The sequence below is a fragment of the Myodes glareolus genome, chromosome 9, assembly GCF_982192425.1.
Source record: "Myodes glareolus chromosome 9, mMyoGla1.1, whole genome shotgun sequence".
NCBI lineage: Eukaryota > Metazoa > Chordata > Mammalia > Rodentia > Cricetidae > Myodes > Myodes glareolus.
This window is the reverse complement of record NC_142034.1, coordinates 551,102-574,660: the sequence shown is the minus strand read 5'-3', so window position 1 is coordinate 574,660 and position 23,559 is coordinate 551,102. Positions and strand designations below refer to the sequence as shown.

The following is a 23,559-nucleotide window of genomic DNA, read 5'->3' as shown; positions in this document are numbered from 1 at the left end:
GAGGATCCCATAGCCATAGGCAAGATGCAGATTAGTGAGGGGCCTCTGGGACCATTCTGCCATGGCCTACAGGAAATTAACCCACAGGTCTATGTTCTGTGCGCCATTCTTCCTATCTCCAGCATATTCAAGGGGCATTTTTCCTGAGCAAGTTGGACTACATTCTTAAAGACAGTACACTGGCTGTTGGTACAAGGGGCAGGTCCTGCAGCCACACCTGATCCCGGAAGCTGGGACTCTGAGGCTCAGGTTTTGTAGGCATGGCTCTACTCATGGGATATGAGATAGGTCAGGGTATTGAATTAGGCATAGCTTGGGAGACATTGCTCTCTGTGATGCCTTTGTTCATGGCCAGCATTGCCTGGTTTTAGCCTCCTGGGTTGCATTGGAAGAATTGATTTTTTTTCATACCCTTCTCTTAGGATTGCTCAGGCCATTGTATACCTCTGTCTCTGCAAGTTCTTGTATCATCGAGTTTGAATTGGGAAGGTCGAGTAAAGCCTGGGGTTTGCACTAGACACACCTCAGGAACCTGCACAATCCATGATTGCCCAATGTGATAGCTTGTTTTAAATTAGTGTGGCTGAGCAGCTGTCAGGAGATGTAACTGTGTGGTGACTTTTATGGGCTGGTTGCTTCTGCTTCTGCAGAGGATGCCTGAGTCCTTGTGTTCCTGGCTTATGGGCTCTGTAGACCCCATATTGAGGAATGTGGGGCTCTGGGGTTAAATCACTTCTCTCACCTGGAGGCTGCTTCTTCCTTAGGCAGCCTGTGTTAAACAAACGACATGCTGTCTAGAGAGAAGGGTGTTCAAATTACCTTGCTGGACTCCAAGTTGCCAAAAGGAAGCCCTCTGGGTATGATATATATTTGACATGCATTTGCAGTGTGTAATTGGAACCATGAGAAAGGTTTTTGTTCAAAGCTATTGAATAGTTTCCTTATTTTTTAAGCTTGTTGAATCTGGAAAGAGCTGTTTTTGAATTTCTGTCTGATAATGACTATAAAGGTTGACAGCAAAGAGTTTCCTGTTCCAAACCACCTCCTCCTTCCCCCAAGCCCAGCTTCATGAGTGCTCATTGCTCTTGTAGCCATTAAAGACACCCCCGCTCTTGTTTCCTGGATCCCTGACTGCCAGAGCTGGAAACTCAGTGCCTTCCTTTCCCATACAGAGGCTACATACAGCCCAGGAGGTTATCAACAGAGGTGCCCTTCTTAGGAGCAGCAGAAGCGGGCCTAGCTTGTCTTCCCATGCCAGGCTTCCGCTCTCACTGCCTTGGTATGAATCAGTGGCCTTAGTCTGGCTTCCCTATTTTTAGTCGTTTCTGTCTTTCCCAAGCCGTTGTCTTTCTTTCTGGGCTAGCCTCCACTTAGCAGCCGGCCATTGGTGGCCATTGCCTCATGCCACATGGTCTGTCTGCTCCCGGTGTTTGCTGTGCGTCTGTGGAGGATGCTTTCTTCTTTCTCAGCAGGAGAAAGGCCAGGATGCTGTCTCTGAAGACTGCTGACTGGGCTGTAGGCCAGAGGAGGGAGAGGCCAGTCAGGTCTTTGCTGGGCAACATTGGCACTATGGCTGGCTGTAGGACCTGAAGCCCTAGTGAGTTTGCTTTCTGCTTTTCTAACTTAGAATTGTAGAAGAACACATGGGAGGCCCAGCATATTTTGACATCTGAAGGTCTTCACCCTAGCTGGAGACAGGGAAGATGTGAGTGTGTTCTCGGAGCCTACAGCTCCTGCAGCCTCTCAGGCAGTCTGGGTAGTTGGAACCACCAGGTATCCTGCGAGGCAGCTGGTTCTCCGAACAGTAAGTAGGATGGCACCCTGAGAAAGTCTGTCAAGGTGTCCTGTTGGTGGACAGAGACCCATTCCTTGAGTTTCCAGTGACTGGCTGTGTAGGACTAGTTTCCATAGTGTTCTCACTTCAACGTGGGGACAGAAACCTGGGCACTCTGGCTAGGCCGGGCACTGCGGTGTATGTGGTGCGTGTCTGCCCGTTGGGGCTGCCCCTGGGAGGCACCGCACAGTTTTCTGGCACGGAGTCTGTGTGGGGAGAAGTGAAGTGGACACGGAGAGTGCTGACACTGCTGCTTGCAGTCATCTGTCTGGAAATTGGTTCTGTCCTGTGGAGTGATTCGTTGACAGCACATTCAGATTTCCCTGAGGCCAGAGGCTGGCCGGCCGGCCTTGCCCAGAGCGTCTGGGCTATGGTGCGGACGTGAGCCCCAGGGAGTCGAGCTGGCAGTGACACCACATATACGAACACTGCCCTCCCACAGGTGCCACAGCCAATTTTCTTGACATTGTTTGCTCCCTACTGGGCAGCCCTGTTAATTAGCAGAGTAGGGAATTTGAGCTGTATACCGGCAAACTGGGAGCAGTTCCCAGCCAGCCAGGCCTGTTTCGGTAGAACAGCTGACGACTTTTTCAGCATTGCCCATTGGATATAGGTAAGTTGAGATGATCGTAGTTATAATTCCTAGTCCACAGCAGCCATGGTGGTTCTCTTTTGCTAGGTTTATATTTAACCATCAGCTCCATGTTTGGGGAAACATCAGGTGTGTACAGGAGTAATAGTCTGTCAGATACTGGGTTCAGCTTCTGGCTTGCTGCTTCCTGCTCCAGAGAGTCTGCCTGCTGGTGCCTCTTCCCTGGGGTGTAGAGGAACCTTGAATGTTCCAGGGAGTCTCTGGAACATTCTCTGATAGACGGGAGCTGGTAGGAGTTGTAGGGACCTTAGGAATCATCTAGCATGGGGAACAGGTTACCAAAAGCCTGCTCAGCGCCAGGGAGAGGTCCTGCTCTCACTGTTAGAAGCCTTACTAATGCCCTGCTTTGTGCAAGCCCTTGGGAGGCCTGTCCTCTTCTGAATGGAGATGGAGGAGGAGTTGATGGAGGTGGGGGGGGAGGGGAGAAATAGATGGGAAAAGGGAGGAGAGGAGGGAGGGGAAACTGATTTGTATGTAAAATAAATGAAAAAAAAAGATATTTAAATTTTTTTTAAAAATCGTGATCCACTGGAGCCAGCCTTTATTTGTGACCACAGGGTGTTTCTGGGGTGATGGGAGATGGGACTGGACTGAGTTCTTGGAATGTAGGAGCTGCTTCTGTGGATAGGGCTGACTTGGAGATTGACAGTGAAGAAACCAGGAATAGCTGACCATGGGATGACCACTTACTGGGTCCACACTACACCCAAGACTTCACTGTGGCCACTTACATGAAAAAACTGTTGTAAAGATGGGCTCTGTCCTGGACATCTAGAGGGACATCTGTCCGAAGTCAGATGTCCTGATGCTGTGAGACTCGTCAGGGGATAGGCTTTATTTGGCTTCTTAGCAGGACCAGACTGAGTAACCTAACATCTGCATGAGGCTGCAATGCATACTGCATTGCTTCCCTTAGGATGTGTGTGTCCAGGCCTCTTGCCCATCACTTGTCCTGTGCACACTTTACAGCTTCCCTGAAATACCACAGGTATATGAAACATATTCCATTGATCCATAACTATGTTTGCTATTTATATAGAAAAACCCTTAGAATCAAAAAAGTAGAGAATTGGTTTTATAACATTGATAGTTCTTCAGGATTTTTTTTTGTATATATTTACCTCAAGGTGCTATTTTCTGGTTGACAGTCACACATGCAAGAGATGGGTACCTCCCCAAAACACACCTGAGTGGTGCCATTCTTCACACTGCTGTGGACACAGGGTTGGCACTCATGTGGTCAGGATGTAGAATACATGGGTGGCACTTTCATGTCCTCTGTGTCTCTTGCTCCTCCTTGACGAACTCCTTTGAATTGTCTGTCAGCTGTGAATCTTACCTTGATGGCCTTCAGTGTTTGTGGCCAGCTTCTGCAAGTAAGGGTGATCACTGAACCCCAGTTACTTTGGAACCTCCTGCCATGTTATTGAACACATGGCTAGGGGCACTGCTAGAACTGTGATGCCAGCAGGATATTCCTCTGTCCCTCTTTGGATGTGGCGCTGGGAATTGAACCCAGGCCCTCACACATTCTAGGCACCTACGGGCTCTCCCATTGAACCATATTACTAGTCCTCCAGCCTGTTTTAAACACATTGTTAAAGTACCACTGAGAGCTGTCTAGCATTCCTTACTGCAGAATGGCTATCTATCTGGGTGGCATCAAAAACCTGGGACTTTAGCATGCTCTTTTAGAAAAGTACACTCAGTATGACCTTTGCATTGTAAAATCAAGTGTTTTCTTAAGTTTTTCTCTGTCACATTTTCCATTACCACTTTTAAGAGTCTTTTAAAAATTAACTTTCAATCTTCTTATTAAATTAAATTCCGGACTCTTGGGATGGCTTAGATAAAGGTGTTTACTACCGACCCATACAACCTGAGTTTGCTCCTTGGATCTCACATGGTGGAAGGAGAGAACTAATTCTGAAGGTTTTCCTCTGACCTCCACACGTGCACACCACGCGTGTACCCACCCACAACCCTCCTACACATAGTAAATAAATTTCTTATGTGATTCAGTAAATATAATATTTAACCTTTAAGAAATGTACAATCTTTAATAAGCAACTCTTCACAAATACATGCATACACAGAGCAAATACAGTAACATTTGTTTTTATTGGTTTTTTTGTGGTGTGTGTGTGTGCGCGCGCGCGCGCGCACGCGTGCGTGCGCCTGTGTATACATTATGTCTGTGGAGGCCAGAGGTCAATTTTGGGTGTCTTCTCTATTTATTTTGTTTTTGTTTGTTTGTTTTCCAGGACAGTTTCTCTGTGTTGCTCTGGCTGTCCTGGAACTTGCTCTGTAGACAAGGCTGTCCTTGAACTCGGAGAGATTCGCTTGCTTCTGCCTTTTGAGTACTGGAATTAAAGGCATACACCACCACTGCCTGACTCTACTTTACTTTTTAATATAAGGTTGTTCACTGAATCTGGAATTCACCTATTTGATAAGATTAGCTGTTCAGCAAGTCCTCTTATCCCGGCCTCTCCAGTCCTAGGATTACAAGTGTGAGACACTATGCCTGGCTTTTTTCATGTGTACTGGGGATCTGAACTTAGGTCCTCAGTGTTGCATGGCAAGCGCTTTACTGACTGAGCTGTTTCCTCAGTTCTTAATTAATTCTTTGTGGGCATGTGACTGTTGTACACAGTATAATTTTTCTTATCAATTCTTCTCTTGATGAATACCCAGGTTGGTTCTATAACTTAGCTATTTTGAACATTGATGAATGTGCTGGACATGGTGCCAGACACTTTTAATCCCAGCAGTTAGGAAACTGAGAGAGGCTACATAGCAAGTTCCAGGCCAACTAGAGCTACACAGTGAGACCCTGTCTTGTATAAAACAAAACAAAAAACATTGATGAACAAGTATCTTTGTGATATGTTAACCTAGGTCCTTGAAGTAAATACCCAGGAATGCTATAAATTTAATATTCCAGCATTCTTGAACACATCTTAAATTCTCTCACTTCCTTGTATCAACTGCCGTGTGTTTGTGTATGTGTGTGTGTGTCTGTCTGTCTGTCCATATGTATTTATGTATGTATGTCTCTTATTCTCTCTGTGTATGCATGTATATCAATTACTTGGTTGTATATTTTCACCAGAACCAGAAGAAGAATTCATGTGTCTTTATCTCTCGGCTACTATACACACTTCAGATGGTGAAACAGATAATTCTGTGCACACAGGACCGCTGGGACTGGCTTCTGTGTCTGACTCCTCAGCCCTGGAACTTCCAGGGCCCCTCTCTGGTCCAGGCACTCTCCCTGGTCCAGGCTCCGTGGTGTCTCCACCCTTCCCTGAGGTTGTTGAAATCTTGTGATGAGAAGACTTGTATAGTGTCCTATGGCCTCACATCCTTCTGCCTCATTTGTGGGTGTCACCATCACTCCCCATAAATGCATGACCCTTTCTATCCGTGAGCTTCTGAGTTTTGCATACTCTTGGTATGGCCACAAACTTGGGAGCCTGGCTGTGTTTATTGCTTTGAAGAACCATCGTTTCTTTGTGTGACTCTTGGGAAACTCAAAAATACCTCTTTACCTTTGAGCTGGTGAACTTTTTTCATTTCAGGGGTTTGTTCTGAGCAGATTTTTATTTTTTATTTTTTCATTTTTAAAATTGATTTTATTGAACTGTACATTTTTCTCTGCTCCCCTCTCATTCTCTCCCCCTCCCCTTCAGCCCTCGCTCATGGTCCCCATGCTCCCAATTTGCTCAGGAGATCTTGTCTTTTTCTACCTCCCATGTAGATTAGATCCACGTATGCCTCTCTTAAGGTCCTCTTTGTTGTCTAGGATCTCTAGGATTGTGAATTGTAGGATGATTTTCTTTGTTTTATGTTTAAAAACAACTTATGAGTGAGTACATGTGATAATTGTCTTTCTGGGTCTGGGTTACCTCACTCAATATGATGTTTTCTAGCTCCATCCATTCTCCTGCAAATTTCAAGATGTCATTTTTTTCCCGCTGTGTAGTACTCCAATGTGTAAATGTACCACATTTTCCTTATCCATTCTTTTTGGTCGAGGGGCATCTAGGTTGTTTTCAGGTTCTGGCGATGACAAACAATGCTGCTATGAACATAGTTGAGCACATGCCCTTGTGCGATTGAGAGATTTCCTCACAGGCCTGTGCGTGGCCTGTCTGACCCTGCCTCATGATGTGCCACCGGTTGCTCTTTGTTTTTGTCTTCTGCCAGTTGTCACAGTGATCCTGAAGGCGCTGACCTACGACGAGAAGAGGGGTGCCTGCAGCGTGGGCGCCAACGTCAGGGATGCCGCCTGCTACGTGTGCTGGGCTTTTGCACGTGCCTATGAGCCTCAGGAGTTGACTCCTTTCGTGACTGCCATTTCCAGGTAAAGCCTGTTGGTTGTGCTGAAGGGTGATGATGCCATGTAGGAGATATACCTCAGGCAAACATCCCATTCGCCCTGAACTTCTTTCCTCAGATAACTCATTCTCAACAGCTACCTGCCAATCCCAGCATTGCTGGAATTCACTACTCCCCTCTAACAGGTGGATAAGACAGGAAAAAACAACCTTATCTTGTGGAATGGTACATGATGTGGGATTTCCCTCTGTATGCTATGATTACCATTGATTAACTGCTTTGAGCCTATGGCAGGACAGAACAGAACTAGTCAGGGAAAGCTAGGCTGAATGCTGGGAGAAAGAGGGCGGAGTCAGAGAGAAGCCATGTAGCCCTGCGGAGTCCCACGAACTTTGCCGGGTGCCACGACCTCGTGGTGATTCTCAGATTAATGGAGATGGGTTAAATTAAGACGTAAGAGTAAGCCAATAAGAAGCTAGAGCTAGTGGGCCAAACAGTGATTTAAAAAAATACAGTTTCTGTGTGATTATTTCAGGGCTAAACAACCGGGAGCCAGCTGGGGGCAGGATCTGCTAGGTGGGGAGATAGGGTTCCAAGCACCACGGTCCAGGGAAACAAATGGGCTCCGGGTCCCACTTGAGAGAGATGACATGGGTAGGAACGGAGTAAATCTCAGTCATCAGAATACTCTGGAACCCCTTCTGCTAGTGACTCTGGAGCCCCTAGCAGCTGTCCCACACTGAGGAACAGTGTGGTTTGAGGACAGACCAAACCATAGACCTTGTCCTAGTGAGCATGGAAAGACTCCGACAGAGAGGACCCATTATGCCATGATGAATACACTGAGCTGCTTGGTGCCCTCACTTGACTTCTCAGAAAGAAACAGAATAAAGCTCAAACTCAAAGAAAGGTGGCTCCCCCCGCCCACCCCAGTGTTACATGCCAATTGTTGCTTAAAACTGAAGAGACGCTTGTGCCGAGGACCCATTTGTTCTGCATCTTTCAAAGGGATAGGAAAAAGAAAAAAAAAATACTCTTGAAAGTCAGGCAGAAAAGCCCTGGTACTATACCAGAGGCACGGGAGTCTGGTGGCCCAGCACCTTCACTCCACTTCTAAGGATGCTTCCATGCCGCACAGAGCTCTCCAATATCACAAGTTTATATCACAAGTTGCTGAGTGAAGGTGAGGTGCAAGTCTACTGGCCACACAACTTAGGAAATCAAGACAGACAAAATCAGTGTCAGAAAAAAACAGATATTTCTACATTCCAGAACTCTGAAAGTGTGAGCCAGAACCCCAAGTATGATGCCCATGGTGCTCCTTGCCCCCTCAGCTCATTTCGAGGCACACCTCCAGAATATTTCTCCTGGACATCTTACTTGGAACTCCCTGCTCTCATAAAGGAGCGTCTCAGGATCTGTATCATTTATGGGGCATAAGCGCATACTGAGGGTGCACCACTCACAGGGAACATGACGTATGCAGGATTATCAGGAAGCTTGCAGGAGCCCAGGTGCACCACTCACAGGGAACATGATGTAAGCAGGATTACCAGGAAGCTTGCAGGAGCCAGTGGTCCAGGGTCTTCTGCTGAGCTTTGGGCCCTATCCATGGTGGTGACCTCTCTGCTTCCTACTCCACTGCCATACAGACGTGTCCCCTCTTTGCTGTTTATGTGCCTTTGAAGGAGGTTCTTGCAACTGCTTTCTTGTCCTTATTTTCAAACTTCTGGCAGTATACCGTATAAGTAGAAAACAAGATTTTCTCCTGCGCACAACTGTCCCAGAGCCGGGCGGCTTCCTCAGATTGATGGCATCTTGTTTAGCTCCATAGGGCTCTGCCAGGTGGCTAGCTGCGGTCATTGCCCAGTTCTTTCCCTGAGGATGAAAAGAGGATAGAGCATTAAGCAGGAGATAGGTGCGAGCCAGGTGTGACCCTGGCATGGCACTGATGAACGCCAGGTGATTGTGAAGGACTGGGAGGGACCTTGGCTTTGATGTACAGGAGCTTCCTGCTTCAAAGTGAAAACAGTCCTTACAGATCCCACTTAGTTTCACAGTTTTGATTGGAAGAGCAGCAGACTTACAGAATGCTGTGCCCTGCCCTTCCACCTCTCCTGATCCCGGAGGCAGGAAGGCAGGATGGCCTGATGGAGGAATCGGAGTGGTGCCAATGGGTGCTGGCTTGGGAGCATGTGGCCATGTGGAGTGGCAGTGCATGGCTATCTCCCCATTCTCTTCTGTTAAATGTGGGGACCCAAGGCCCTGCTGCTGCTTTTGAAGGTAAGAGGTACACATGAGAGGTTCCTATCAGCTTCCTCATGATTGGAAGGCCCTGTGGGGCACCTGGTCCATAGGGAAAAGCCAGAGTTACACAGTTCCCACCAGAGCACCTGTCTTCACTTAGTGTTGTAGGACTTGTGACACAGCCCTGATTGAGCTCTGTAAAGGACAATGGGTTGGCTTTGTAAAGGACATGAACAGTCTTTGAAAAACGTGGCTGATAGGCGTGATGTGGCCCTGAAGTTGGCTGCTGTGACCTTTTGTTGTGGCTGCAGATGGGGCTTTGGGCTCTGTCCTGTCTTCTTTAGCCCTAGCTTCTCTCACACATAGAACGATGCAGTGAGCAGCTTCCATAGCTGCTACAGGAACTCGGTACCTTTTGTTTCGGGGTTGTCCTCGCCTGCTCAGGGAAGAAAAGGCAGCTGCACGTCAGAGTCGAGGGTCCTTCCCATCCCTCAACATTCCATCCCCTTTTCATCCTCAGAAAAAAAATACACACCTGATGCACACTCAAAGGTGGCCCAGATTGAGCTTGACGTGGTCTTTCCAGAGCTTATGTGAACTACAATTGCTGAGTGAGGTGTCCCATGGGGAGATGTGAGGTCTTCTTCCTGTTGGGTTAGGATTTGGGGTGTGGTGTGGAGAATGCTACTTCTGTCAGGACTCTGGGTGAGCACAGAAGTGGCCTTGACTTTACACACAGCTCAGTCTCTGGAATGACCTAACTTTCCTGGCCCGGGAGTAGTTGGTATGCAGCTGTGTCTAGCTTTAGTCTTTAGAAACTCTTGTGTTTCTTGGGCCTAGGAGAGGTTGGACTTGCTGACACGTGGGAAAAGCCTCAGGGGTTGATGAGGCTCATGCCTGTGTGTTACACATGGAAACTGCAGCCGTCTGGCCTCAGGACGGCTGGCTTCTCTTTCACAGCCTCCTGATTCTCCTAAGCTGGCAGTCAGCTGCTCTGGAGTTTCTTCTGAGAAGGCTTCTTCTCTGGCTCCTTTGCCCACACCTGCCTCACATGGGCAGCAGTGCCCTTTGGAGCTGAGCTGCTGCAGGTTTCTAGCCGGTTGGACAGGTTCTGAGGAACCTGTGCCTGGCCCTTTCTGGCCCATCTGACTCCAGGCATCAGTGGGGGAGGGCACCTGGTGAGTCAGGTGCGCCAGTGAGCTTGGGGCATGCACTACCTCCCGCCTGGAGCTCTGTGTCTGAGTATCGGTCGGGTGTGCCCTGCAGACTTGCTTGCAAGGTTTGTCATGAGTGACCATGCTCTTTAATTATCAGGTTTTAAGCCCATTAATTCCAGCACATGATAAAATCTTGGTATCTTTACTTTCACAAACCCCTCCGTGTATCCTGTAAAAGTGCAGTTGAGATCCAAATATAGTTCCCAGAAGAAACAGAAACATCTGTCAGAAAGAACCAGGGAGGCGATACGAGTCCTGTTGGCCTTGGTGCCCGATGCAAAGATAGCCACTAATCCTTTCTAACTCTTGGCCGAAGAAACTGGGAAGTTGTTCTTCCCCCCTCACAGGTGCTAACTCTGCTTTAGAAATGTTAAGGGCAAATTTTTATCTTTTCGAAATTGTTTTGATCGACTCTGAAAACCGTCTTTCCTTGACTTTGAGCAAAGACCGGTGGAGAAGTTATGACTGTTCTGTGGCACACATCTGGCTTCCTGAAAACCCCCAGTGCAGTGGCAGCAAGATGTGACGCGAAAATGCATTGGGATGGCTGTATATTACCTAGACGATTCTTTCTAACCAGAAGTCAGGATCTGATCTACAGGAAAGAAAAGAAAGCAAACCTGCTGCCGCTGCCAGGGTGCTCTGCCTGTCACCTTCTAGTGATTGCCTCACCTGAAACTCTTTTGTAAGCTGAGCTCCTGTTGACGTTCACTCCGCCCAGGCACAGGCCCGCCCATGCCAGGGGCAGCTCCTGACTCTCACCTCCACTGTGCAAACCGGCTGGGCAGCGTGGGCTGCCTGTGAACTGCCTGGGATTGGCTCTGTAGGATCTCTTCCTCCAGGGCAAGATTGTCCTGGAAAAAAAAAATCAGGAAATAGCAAGCATTGCTCAAAGCTATGTCTTAGTCTTCTCTGCCTCTGAATGGCCCAACTTCCAGAGAAGGGAAAGCTCCTATTGCCAGGACGGGGCCAGCAATCAGGCTGTGACCCCAAAGTACATGAGTCTTCTGCTTACAGCTTAGGGAAATTCAATAAAACACAGGGCTTATGTTTTATGTGATTTACAACTTAAAAAAACCAGAGATGGACAATGAATTATTAGTCTTCTCTTTAAAAAGTTGCATCAGTATGGAAGTGCTGTCCTTTACCAGGCAGCCGCAAGTATGCTTGCTTATTCAAATGAAAAACAAATGAGTTTGGGGTAAGTGCTGTTCTCACGGCACATGCTAAACTGAGGTATAAGACTGGGAAAGGAGAAAAGCAGGCTGAGGCATGTCACTTTCCCTTGACTTATACCACAAAGAGGATCCCTTCTTGTTGGTAAATCCTGGTGAGCTGTCACACAGCTTCCGCAGAGAAGTCGGGCAGGTGGACTCAGATCAGCCTCACTACATGTTCACTACATGGCTGGGAGAGTTGAGAGTGAGGTCGAGAAAGGCAGACTTGGCTGGTCCTTGATCCATAGGTCTCGCACCTTGCTGTCTCCTGAGAATATCCCTGGGGCTCCAAGGGATGTAGGGACCAAGGAGAGAAATCCTAGATGGGGAAATGCTTCCCTGAGGAGGGTTCCCTTGAGGATGGGACCCATGGCAGTAACTGATGGCCGCAGGGGAGGTGAGAGACGTGAGATGCAGAGGAGCAGGGACTCTCTAGATTCTGACAGTAATAGTTTGTTATATAAGAGAAAGCCTGTTGGGTGTCCTGAGAGCTGGGGGAAATTGGTTTGCTGTGGTGGTATTGCTTAAGAAAAGGCTTATTTTGACTTGTGACCTGGGTCTGAGGTCAGGAGGCTGTGTGTAGTGGTGGCCTTTTTGCATGAGGATCACCAGAGGATCCAGTCTTGGCCTCTACCCTGTTGACTTCATCTAATGATACAGACAGTGCTCGCTCCATTGTGCCTCATACTGGGTTGAGGCCTGTGAGCATTGTGGAAGGCATAGGCAGCCGTGTCTGGGGGTTAGTGTCAGCCACCCACTGGTGACCGTTTGTTTGTCTGCTGTCAAGTCTCATCCTCTAGCACCGTTTTGTCGAGCACATGTGACCCCAGGAGGGCAAAGACATTTTTCTACAAGGCACTAGAGGCTCAGGACATTTGTTAGGGCTGGGGCTATAATTCTTGCTATCTGCGCAGTCACTCAAATCTGTTGTAACCTCTAGGAACCTTGAGCTTCCTGCTGTCTGAGAGGCACTCACAGCAAGTGAACAGTAGGGAGATGTCCCATGGTCTGTGCCCATTCCTATGCATGCGGAGGCCAGAGAACAAGCTTGGTGTCAACAACAGGAGTTCTGTCCGCTTCTTTAAGGCAGGGTCTCCTGTTGGCCTGGTGTTCAGCCGTTAGGCTAGACGGGCTGGGATTATTAGCACGCACTACCTCACCAACATATTATGAGGGATCTCATGCAAGACAAGCAGTTTACTGACTGAGTTATTTTCCCAGCCCTTGCATGTTTCATTTTAATTAACCATTTTCCTTGTTTTTACAGTGCGCTGGTCATTACCGCCATCTTTGACCGAAACGTGAACTGCAGAAGAGCAGCCTCAGTAAGTTCTGCTGTCCCCAGAGCATTCTCTTCCTGGAGCTGGGGGTGTAACTGTGGCTAATGTCCTGTAGGTGGGCCTCTGTCCCCCTGGAGAAGCCATTCCCCTGGGCAAAGGAGATCAGAGGAAAGAGCCGAGTAAAGCAGTCACCACGGTAACATTTGTAGGGCATTTACTGTGGAATTCTTGGGGAAGTCAGGACTCAAGGCCTCCATTTAGTGCTGCCGAGCGGTGAAATGCCTTGAACAAGCATGGGTGAACAAGTTTCTCTTCAGTAACCAGACCAAGTTCAGGGTAGCTCCGGCTCTGCAGGAGGGGAGGGGAAATTTATCCTGTGATTCTACCCTAAATGTCTGGCAGGACTGGTCCAGGGATGACAGAACAGGGCACTGGAGGGTTTGTACTCTAGGAGGAGCTGTTACTAAGCTGTGTTTAGCTCTGCTTTCCTGACCACATTGGAATGGATCTCCCTGGGTGGGCTTTGGCCTTATAGCTGACCGTGGGCCTTGTGTTTTGAGCTCAGTTACCCAGGTCCCCTGAGATCCAGCTTTTTGGGATGGGTTTGGGTAGACTGTGTGTCAATAGAGGTGTTGACTAGGGCCATTGATGAGACCAAAGTCCTATGAATTACAAGGGAAAGGGACTGAGATGTTGCCTGCATGAGGATGTGTTGCAGCTCTAGCTGACCCCACACATAGCTGGCCACTGTGGTCAGTTGCTGAGGCCAGGTCTGTGAGTGCTGTGTGAGGCCGCATCTGATCCAGGCTCTGTCAGGAGCACTGTGGTGTCTAGCAGTCTGAACCTGAGCCTTCCTTTCATAGATGGACCAGCAGTTGAACACATTTGGGGTGCTCAGAAACATAGGCGAGGCCTATGGGTGAAACTTGCTGTTCGTTGTGAGGAGTGTGGATTTGGGAGTTCCCGTGTTTTGAGCTCCGAGGCTCTGCATTCTCATAGAGACAGACCGAGTAGCACATGACTGCAGCTGCTGAGATTAAGGGAAAAGGCGGGTGCTGGTGCACAGGTGGGGTCGGTCAGTACCAATAAGGTCTCCAAACTGTGGGAGGCCTGTGATTGAGCAGGCAGTGTTGCAGATGTGGGTGAGATTTGTTAGTACCAATGAGATCTTCATACTATGGGAGGCCTGTGATTGAGTAGGCAGTGTTGCAGATGTGGGTGGGGTTTGTTAGTACCAATGAGATCTCCATACTATGGGAGGCCTGTGATTGAGTAGGCAGTGTTGCAGATGTGGGTGGGATTTGTTAGTACCAATGAGATCTTCATACTGTGGGAGGCCTGTGATTGAGTAGGCAGTGTTGCAGATGTATTCTGTAGGGTAGGAGCCAGGCCTTAGAATAGGATGGAGAGGAGACCCCTGAAGTCATGGAACTGAGGAAAAGGGAGACTTACCTGACTCTGCATGTCAGCAGGGGCTTCCTGTTTAGCAGGCTGAGAAGTTCTTTCCTGTAGCTTCTTTCATTTTATTCATGTTTTAAAATCATGAATAGGTATTTGATTTTGATGTAATCAAGTGGTCTTTAGCTTGTGTCCTTTTATGTGGTATACTGTGTGGTTCCTTTTCAGACTTTGAAATAGCCTTTCCTTTCTAGTGTAATTTCCACTCGTTTGTAGGCCCTGTTTATGTTGGACTCAGTTTGTTAGTGTTCTCAGGAAAATAATTTCTGAATCTGTTCATAAGAGTTATTAATCTTTCGTTCAGGTATTTTTGTCTGCAGTTTAACTGAAGATGAACTAACACATTGAGGGTGCAGAAGTATTTCTCTTTTATTTTGTACCATAGTTTTTAAAAAATTGATGTTTTTCTATTTTAATTATTTGGTAGTATTTTAAGAATACTATCTAGGCATTCTTTTTAAAAAAATTTCCACTGTTTGCTTTTATTTTTACTTATTACAGAGCTGCCCACCTTCCTTGTTTCTCAGGTCAAGTCTTCTGTGTTGTTAAGTGTAAATGGAGACTGCTCTTTCATTCCCGGCTGCCCAGACCTGAATAATCACAGAGAAACTATATTACTTACAACACTGTTTGGCCAACTCTAGCTTATTCCTAGCTCTTACATCTTAAATTAACCCATTTCTATCAATCTGTGTATTGCCAAGAGGCTGTAACCTACTGGTAAAGTTCCTAAGGTTCCAACGTGTCCCTTCTCCTTCAGCAGCTACATGGCATCTCCTTGACTGCACCTATTCTCTCTATAGCTCTGTTTGGATTTCCCGCCTGACTCTACTCTGCTAAGCCATTGGCCGAAACAGCTTTATTCATTATCCAATAAAAGCCCGTATACATCAGTTAAGGGCATCCCATATCAGTTAAGTGAAGTAACTTGGTGTTATCAAAGGCTTCAACTGAAAATCTTCTCTGTCACAGTGGTCCCTGTCTTCAGTTGACTGTCCCAAGTGATGGAGTTTCTGTCTGCTACCTGACCTCTGGCTGCACTGCAGTAGAAATGCCTGCAGGCCCTGCACCCAGTTCCTGTATATCCATTGCTGCCCCAGCCATGTGTTTGGCATGGTATCCAGCATATTGGGCACTCATATGTGAAGACCTACTATGGAGGGCTTCAAAGGCCTCGCTGTTCAGTACTGGTCATAGGATCTCAGCCAAGGGGTCATGCTTCTGGTATTCTGGTCAGGTGATCTTTGGGTCTTGCTGGCTCAGGATGCCTGTCATCTTTCATGGCTGCTGTTGGCTCTCTACCTGCATCTGCACCAAGAAGCAGCCTGAACGCAAGCACCCTGCTCAGAGTCCTTTAAAACTGTCACCAGCCCAGAGGGACTCCACTTTGTCTGCAGTTAGTAGGCCCAGTGCTTTCTTGGGAGGTCTTAGTGGTCTTGTTCTCATAGTTAACTGATAGGCAAAGTCTATATTAAATCTGAACTAATGTATTTTTGTGTTTTCTTTATTGTTTTCTATAACCTAGGACATATTTATGGGAAACAGTAATAAAATCAAAGCCCTGTGACTTTATGTGACCTGGGATGAGGTGAAATCATCATTCATCATTCTGTCCCGGCAATGCTCAAGCATGCATGGGCAGCCCGTTTATGGCAGTTCTCCAGTTGTTCTATCCTGGGAAGTCCTACATGCTTGTGTTATTGCGATACCCAAGGTTCCAGTCTTCCTTTATGCTGACTGTACAGCATTCTTTGGGCCTTCCTCTTCGCCTTATCCTGTGCACTCCTCCAAGCAGTGCAGTCTTCAGGTATCTGCCGTCATCCATTCTCATAGCATGGCCGCAGTATCTCATATCCTGTAGTTTACTTCCATCTGCAGATGGAGATGTTTCTTAATGTCACCGTTACACAACCTATCTCTTGGTGTGACGTCTAGAATCTTCCTGAGGCATGCTATCTCAAACACATGCAGCCGCTTTTCTGAGGAGCGTTTCATTTTCCAGGTTTCAGAGTTGTAAAGAAGGCAACTCAAGACAAGCGCCTCATATACTTGTAATTTTGTTGTTGTTATGTCTCTTGCTGACCAAACCTTTCCTCGTGCCTGGAACGCAGCCCTCGCTATCCCTATTCACCTCTGCCTCTTGATGTCTAAAATAGTTCCCTCCTTTGAACTGAGGTTTCCTCCCAGGTGGACAAAGCTGTTTGCTTGAGGTTCTGATTCTTTATTACAATGTTAAAATCCTTGTGCACCCTTCCCACGTGTTGTATCTCAGTCTTCGAGATGTTTACTTTCATACAAGTCTTTCACTGACTTCACTCTATTTACCATGGCCTGCAGCTTGTTTGGACTTTTCAGCAAGTAGTGCTGTATCATTGGTGAAATGCTAGTTATTGATTCGCACACCACCTATCTGCACACCTATCTCCTCATCCTCCAGGGCTCATGCTATTATTAATTCCAGGAATATATTAAAGAGCGTTGGAATAGGACACATCCCTGCAACACTCGTACGATTGTCTTAAAGATCAGATTGTCTTAAACTGATCACTTAGTTCTCCACAGACTTTGACTGATGCAAAGGTATCTTTATAGGCATTTTCTAGTATTCTTAAGATTTTTCTCTGGGTACCTATAGAACCTCATTGTTTACCAAAGTCCTTTACTTCAAATGCTATCAAATGTCTTCCTGAAGTCGCTGTAACAGACATGACTTTTCCAAATTCTTCATAGTTTTCTCAAAGTTGCCTCAAAGTGAAGATCTGATCAATTGTGCTCCTGTTAGCTCTGAATCCTTGCTGGGCCTCTGCTAGGATTTCCTCTGTTCTGCCCTTGATCCTGTGCAGGATAATGGAGAAGGTCTTGCTGCTATGACACAACAAACTAATGCCCCTATAATTTGAACAGTCCAGCTTGTCCTTCTTGTGTTTGGGAATTATGGCTGAGTGCTTCCATTCCGTGGGAATCACTTCGTGTTCCCATGTCTCTCTGAAGAGTCTGAGAAGTACCTCAGCCCCTGAGCCTATTGTAGCGGCCTCCAGCTCCTCCACCATGATGTCATCCACTCCCGGAACCCTCCTGTGTTTCGCTGTCTTGACAACTTCCTCTATCTTGCTTCTGTCAGTATTTAATATTTTCTCATCATCTCTGGTATTCAAGTGGCTGCCGAAGTGTTTCTCATTGTAGTCTGCGTTGGCTGCATTAGGGTCATTGTACAGGGTGTCAACGTATTGTCTCCATCTTTGCTTCACTCCCCGGGTTCTGTTAATAAATGACCTTGCCCATCTGTAATCACCTGAATCTGAGGAGCACGTCTGGCAGTCATCCGTCTGATAGCTTAACAGACAAGATGTTTAGTATGGAGTCTCGCCTCTTTGACCTCTTTGCATACACCTTGATTACACAGCTCTCTGACCTTCTTTGCTCCTCTTTCACCTCCCTGCACAGGTAGTTGTGTTTTGCTGCCTGCAGGTTGCCTCCCTCTTCGTTTGCTCTTTAGTTTCCTTCTTCCTCCAGGTTGATCATCTCTGCAGTAAGCCATTCTACTGGTGTTGCCCTTTTTGCGTAACCAAGCATCTCCTTGAAGACTCCTGTAAAGCTCTTTTGATTTTCTCCCATTCACTTTCTATGTTTGTAAACAGTTGTTTAATGATTTCCCTCATCTTGTTTTCAGTGATTCTCTTACACTCTCTCCACACAACAGGGTCCATCAGTTGTTTATGTTCAATCATCCGGTTGTCTTGCCTGGCCTGGCGTTGCCTCTCCTAGGTTTCAGATGAATGTTGGCCATAGAAGTTGGTGATCTGACCCTAAGTCAGCACAAGGAAATGATTGGCTGTTTTAGATGCCAGATAAGAGTTTTCCGCTGACCAGAATGTAGTAGTTTGATTGTATGTGTGTTTGTCAGGGGATTCCTGCCTCCCGCATCTTGATGGTTTGGCCTGCTTGAATTTTGGGTTGGATGTGTCCAAATCAGTTACATAACAGAGGTCAGGCAGTCGTTCCCTGCTGGTTCCTTTGTCCGAATCCTTGCGTTCCCGTGACACCATAGTCTGTTCTTTCTTCGGATCCCACTCTTGTACTGAAGTCACCCATAATGACTAGTGTCATTTTTACACACCCTGCTGACCTTGTTCTGTAGATCTGTGTAGAAACTGTTGATGACATCATCTTCTGCTTCTGCTGTTGGCACGAATGCCTGTATGATAGTTACTGGTAGTGTCATGGTCTGAAATCTGGCTGATACAATTCGGTCACTTACAGGTCTGTACCCGAGCAAACATTTTGGGGCCAAACTGGATAGCACCAAAGCTACACCTGCTGCATGGTTCCCCTCCACCTGAGTTTGTAGTCTTGTATCCGTTTACCACAAGTTCTTGTGTTCCTGTCCAAAGCGTTTCCGTCACTCCAGTGACATCCCACCTGAACTAACTGAGCTCATGCGTGAGCAGGCCGGCTCCCCGACTGTGTGTAGTGTTCTCATCCTACAGGCCCCTGTTGTGGTGACTCTTTTTGGCGTGAGGAAGTGTCTTTCCTGTCCATTTCTGTTAGCTCCCCTCCCCCCTTTTGGCTTTAAGAAAGAAGAAGCATCTGTCCTGTGCTTAGGACATGGAGGTACTGGGCCCCGGTCAGATCCTGGGACTTTAACCCAGGTGTTTCTGTTGAACTTGTCCATGTTGGGTTTCGTGATCTGAGTTGATGAGGATGATTGACAAGGTGAAAAAAAACTCTGTAAATCTGTTTGTATTTTCTTGAAGCTAAAACCCTATTAAGCTAACAAGAAGTTCCTTGTGTTCCTTTTGAGTCTGGTGCTGTTTATATAGTGATGTGGGATTTAAACACAGGAAAATGAGGGATGCCTCCATTTGAGGCCCATTTGAAGACATAAAGGTTCTGAGTGCACTAAGAACTTCTTTCCAGGAAGCTGCTGCTCTGGGTGCTGCTTCGGCCTCTTGGCTGACGCCTTTCCAGGGTTTCTCTTTCTGGGTGTGTGAGATGTCTGTTTACCTGACCAGAATCCAGGAGGTGTGAGAAGCGAAGTGGCCAGATGTCGCCAGTTCCCTGACCTTGGCTTGCAGCTGTTGTTGGTCACCCCTCTCCTCTTCCTGGGTCCTTTGTCTGGCGGCCACAGTCCTTCTAAGGCAACAGGGCCTTTGTTTGGATCCTCATGAGAGCTTCCTGTTGCCAGCTCTCTCTGGTGGTCAGCATGCAGTGGCTAGACAGCAGAGTCCTGGCATGGCTTGGTGGAAAGGATTAGTTACACTCTGCTAACTACTCCAGGTTTTGCATGCTAGAGAGTGTCTAGCAGGCTAGATGTGCTGCTGACTTTGAGAAGAGGCCTGTTCCTCTCCTGAGGACAGGCAGTGGGCGTGGCTCTTGTGAGAAACTTGGGATGAGGAGTGGAGATGAGAGAGTTGGGAGAAAGGGGAGAGGGAGAGAGAAAGGAGGGCCGATGGAAGGGGAGAGGCGAGAGAGACTTTCACCCAGTATTTTATTTACTGTATTCTCATAACTCTACGTGAATCTCAATAATATCAAAATTAAAAGGCAAAAAATAATACAAGAAACAATTGGAATGAAACATTAAAGTCTGCTTACCCTTTTCCCTGGGTCTCTACTGGGTAATATCATAGGTTATGTCCACCAACTCAGTAGTCGCAGTCAGAACTCTTAGTGGTCTGTGTCCTGTGTATGTGGTTAGCTCTGTGTGCCTGCATCTCATACATACCTGTGAATCCCCTACAGTTAAGACACATGGTAGTCATCACCACAAAGGTCCCTGCGTGATCCTTTTAAACTTGGCTGCTTCTCTCTTTACTGCTAGCAATCATCAGTCTACTTTTCCAGCTTAGTAATGCTGTTCTGTTGCTGAAGTAGCAGCCTTTGGGACTGGTCTTCTCACTGAGTGTGACCAGTACGTTGGGAAGTTCCTGGTCATCGCCTTCTACTGTAAGTGGGTTTGTTCTCTAACCGAGTCTTGGCTTTACCTGTAAAAGGGCATCCGGGTTGCTGCTGACTCAGGATTATTATGAGCACTTTCGTACAGATTGTGTGTATACACAGTTTCTGTTTCTTAGGGTGTGTGCCTAGAGTACAGTTTCTGGGTCCCATCTTCCAGTACACTGCTAACTGTTCCCCAGGGCGACTGTACTCTGATGTGTTCTCCTCATCTTTGCAGAGATGTGGCGTGGTTGCCTGGTTTCTTCCTGCTCTTTCTTTTGCTGATATGTGTGTGGTTTTAGTTTCCCTTTCTCTGATGATACTGAGTCTGTTTGGGGTGCTCATTTGCTTTCTGTGTCCTCCTGAGTAAAATGTATCTTTTCATTGTCTGATTGGATTGTTAGTCTTCACTGAGAGTTCTTTATGCATTCCAGGTATTTGGCCTTTCTGTTGGAGATGTGTGTTGCAGAACCCTAGTCTGTGGTTGTTTTCACCCTTCTCGTAGCGTCCCGTGGACAGGAGTTTGCTATTGGAGTGAGGTTTCTGTCTTGTGTATCTTTCTTTGGTGTGTGCGTTCAGTAGCAAGGCTGCGAGCCACTTGCCCCTGTTCCCAGCCTTCTTCTGTTTTCTGTCTGGGTTGAGCGTGTTTTCTGAAGTGACGTCCATGTGGTCTGTCTTCATATTGTGTTGGGTGATCCCCTAACCTTTTATTTTCAAGATTGTTTCAACTTAAATCTTGAGTTAGTTCTTACCCTGTTTGGAGATGTCCCTGCTTATATTTAAGGTGACGTTGCGTCTCTTTACATCACCTTTTTTCTGTATTTCTTTCTTTTTTTTAATAATTGACTGCCTGGTAGTGGTGGTACACGCCTCTAATCCCAGCACTCGGGAGGCAGAGGCAGGTGGATTTTTTGAGTTCAAGGCCAGCCTGGTCTACAGAGTGAGTTCCAGGGCAGACAGGGCAACACAGAGAAACCCTGTCTCAAGAAAACAAAAAGAAAAAACAACAACCCCCCCCCCCAATACAGGAAAAAGAATTGACTGCAAGGAGCTGGGGCAGTAGCTGCTCTTCCAGAGAACCCCGGTTTGATTCTCAGCACCCACACAGTAGCTCACAACTGTCCCTAAAAGTTCTGAGGGGTCCAACTTCTGACCTCCCTGGGCACTCGGTATGTGTGTGATACACATACGTACAGGCAGATAAAACACTCAAACTCTTAAAGGAGGCAGTTTGCAAAAGTTACAAAAAGACCAGCAGCAAAAAGCAGCTCCTTTAGCCCATTTTAGAAGCGCGTGAGAGCCACCTGAGGGCCAGTCACCTAGTGTCTCCATTCTGCCATGAGGCTCTGTTCTGGAGATGTCCCACATTTCTATCCTGGTAGTTGCCTGTTCGGTGGGGTTGATAGATTCTGGGGTCCCTTGACTCTGTTCTCTTTCTGTACATCTCTGCTTGCTCTCAACCCCCTACCCTACGTTGCAATGTCTACTTAGGTAAGGGATGTTTCTTCTGCCACCACTGCCCTCCCCTTATATCTGTTCTCACATCTGCTTGCCAGGATGGTGCGTGTCACATGGTTGTGTGTAGCTTTGCTCCAGCTCCCTAGGAAGCTCATGTCCACACCTGTCTCTAATCCTGGTTGGAACTCAGCTGTGGATGCTTCGGGGAAGTCGCATGAGGTTTCATTGTCACTTTGTTCAGACGGTCCTAGGTAGCGCAGTGTGAGAGACAGGAAAGGTTGTCTTCAGAGAAAGAGGAGTCATCTGTACAAGGTTTACCTAGAAGTACTTAATTTTATTCAAGCCCCGATTCTGTGCCTGGCATGTAGGACTCCGGTAGTTCAGAGCTGGTTGGAGTCAGGCGTGTGCCCTCTAGGAGGCAGCCCTGAGGTGTTGGGGATGGTGGCGAGTTGTGATCGCAGAGTTCCAAACGATGTTTAGGAGTTGGCTTCTACTTATTGACCTGTGTAGTTTGTTCTCAGGGTTGTGTTCTGGGACCTTTGTTGGGGTGTTAGTGTGAAAGTGTATTTCCAGGGAAAGGCCAATCTCTTATTATATTTGATTTTGTAAATGGAATTCTTCAACTGTGGTTTTAAAGAGGACCAGGACATAAAAACAGTGACAAACCACCCTCAGGGCTTTGGTCCGCTAACAAAGAGGACTTTTATTTAAAAAGTAAAGCCATGGGTCATTTACACTGAGCTGTGTTTGTTTTGAATTTATCTTCTGATGTTGAGCAGAAGCAAACCTCACTCACCTGCTCTGTTTGTTCTTTTTGCTCCTTAGGCTGCCTTCCAGGAGAACGTGGGGAGACAGGTATGGCCACTTTATAAATCTTTATTTCTGAAACTTCCTGTAGGCTCAGAGGTGGGAATTTTGACAACTTTGGTTTCATATCTTCTTGTACTATTGGGTGTGGGTAATGAATGTGCCTCACCTCAGAGCAAGCTAATAAACATGGCAGTTCTGATCCCAGACCCACCGTCATGTGGCCAGGGAGCTTCGGGAGGCTCTGTATGAGTGTTTTATGCAGGTTAGGATCTTGCTTCACATATTGCTGTGGGCTGTATCTGTTTCAGGCACCAAGCATCTTATCCTAGTGAGTGAGTCTTGGATCCTGTAGGCCTTGACCCGTCCCTAGTGTTTTACATGGAGGCTGGGTCCTTTGGAGGAAGTTCTGGCCTCACCTCCCGAAAGCCTTGACCCTACAACTGCCCTTGATACTCACGAGTGTCGTATCTGTGCTTGGGGCTACTTAAGCTATGCCCCTGACTCTTGACACCCATCACAGGCCTTGCAAGTAGGGTTTAGATTCATTCATGAATAAGATTCTGGCACACTGAAGTGTATGGTCAGTCTTGCAGGAGGCTGGAGAGGGGCTGGAGCAATGGTTCTCAACCTATGGGTTGTGACCCCTTGGGAGTTGTGGAATAACCCTTTCACAGGGCTTACCTAAGACCATTAGAAAACAGACTATTTACATTACGATTCATTACAGTAGCATACATGAAGTAGCAACAAAAATAATTTTATGGTCGGGGGTCACCACGACATGTATGAAAGGGTTACAGTGTTAAGAAGGTTGAGATCCTACTGGGTTAGGGGCTGGGGAAAGTGGCAGCCACCGAGATGAGTCTGAGCAGGAAGGAGAGCCCCTGAGGAAACCCGCTAAGAATGATTGCTCTAGGGTTTCATGGCAGAAGTGGCTGGGGTGCTTCTTAGTGTTACAAGGGAGGAAGGTAGAAGGATGGCCAAGCCCTGCAGTGGTGTGCAGAATAGACTGTGTGTGAAGGATGATGGGGTTAGAGACGTGCAGACCAAGATGGATGTGCTCTGGGTCAGAGAACCTATACATGGTTTGGGGGATGAGGTAAGA

At 47.1% G+C, this 23,559-nt stretch overlaps 1 protein-coding gene across 1 annotated transcript in view; it reads left to right on the top strand.

The window, feature by feature from the left end:
• Tbcd (tubulin folding cofactor D) overlaps positions 1-23,559 on the top strand; it is a 158,616-nt gene that overhangs the window by 83,131 nt on the left and 51,926 nt on the right. The window contains exons 14-16 of the mRNA XM_048429305.3: positions 6,699-6,855; positions 12,779-12,836; positions 22,470-22,499. Coding sequence (XP_048285262.3) covers positions 6,699-6,855; positions 12,779-12,836; positions 22,470-22,499 — 245 coding nt within the window. The remainder of the gene's footprint in view (positions 1-6,698; positions 6,856-12,778; positions 12,837-22,469; positions 22,500-23,559) is intronic.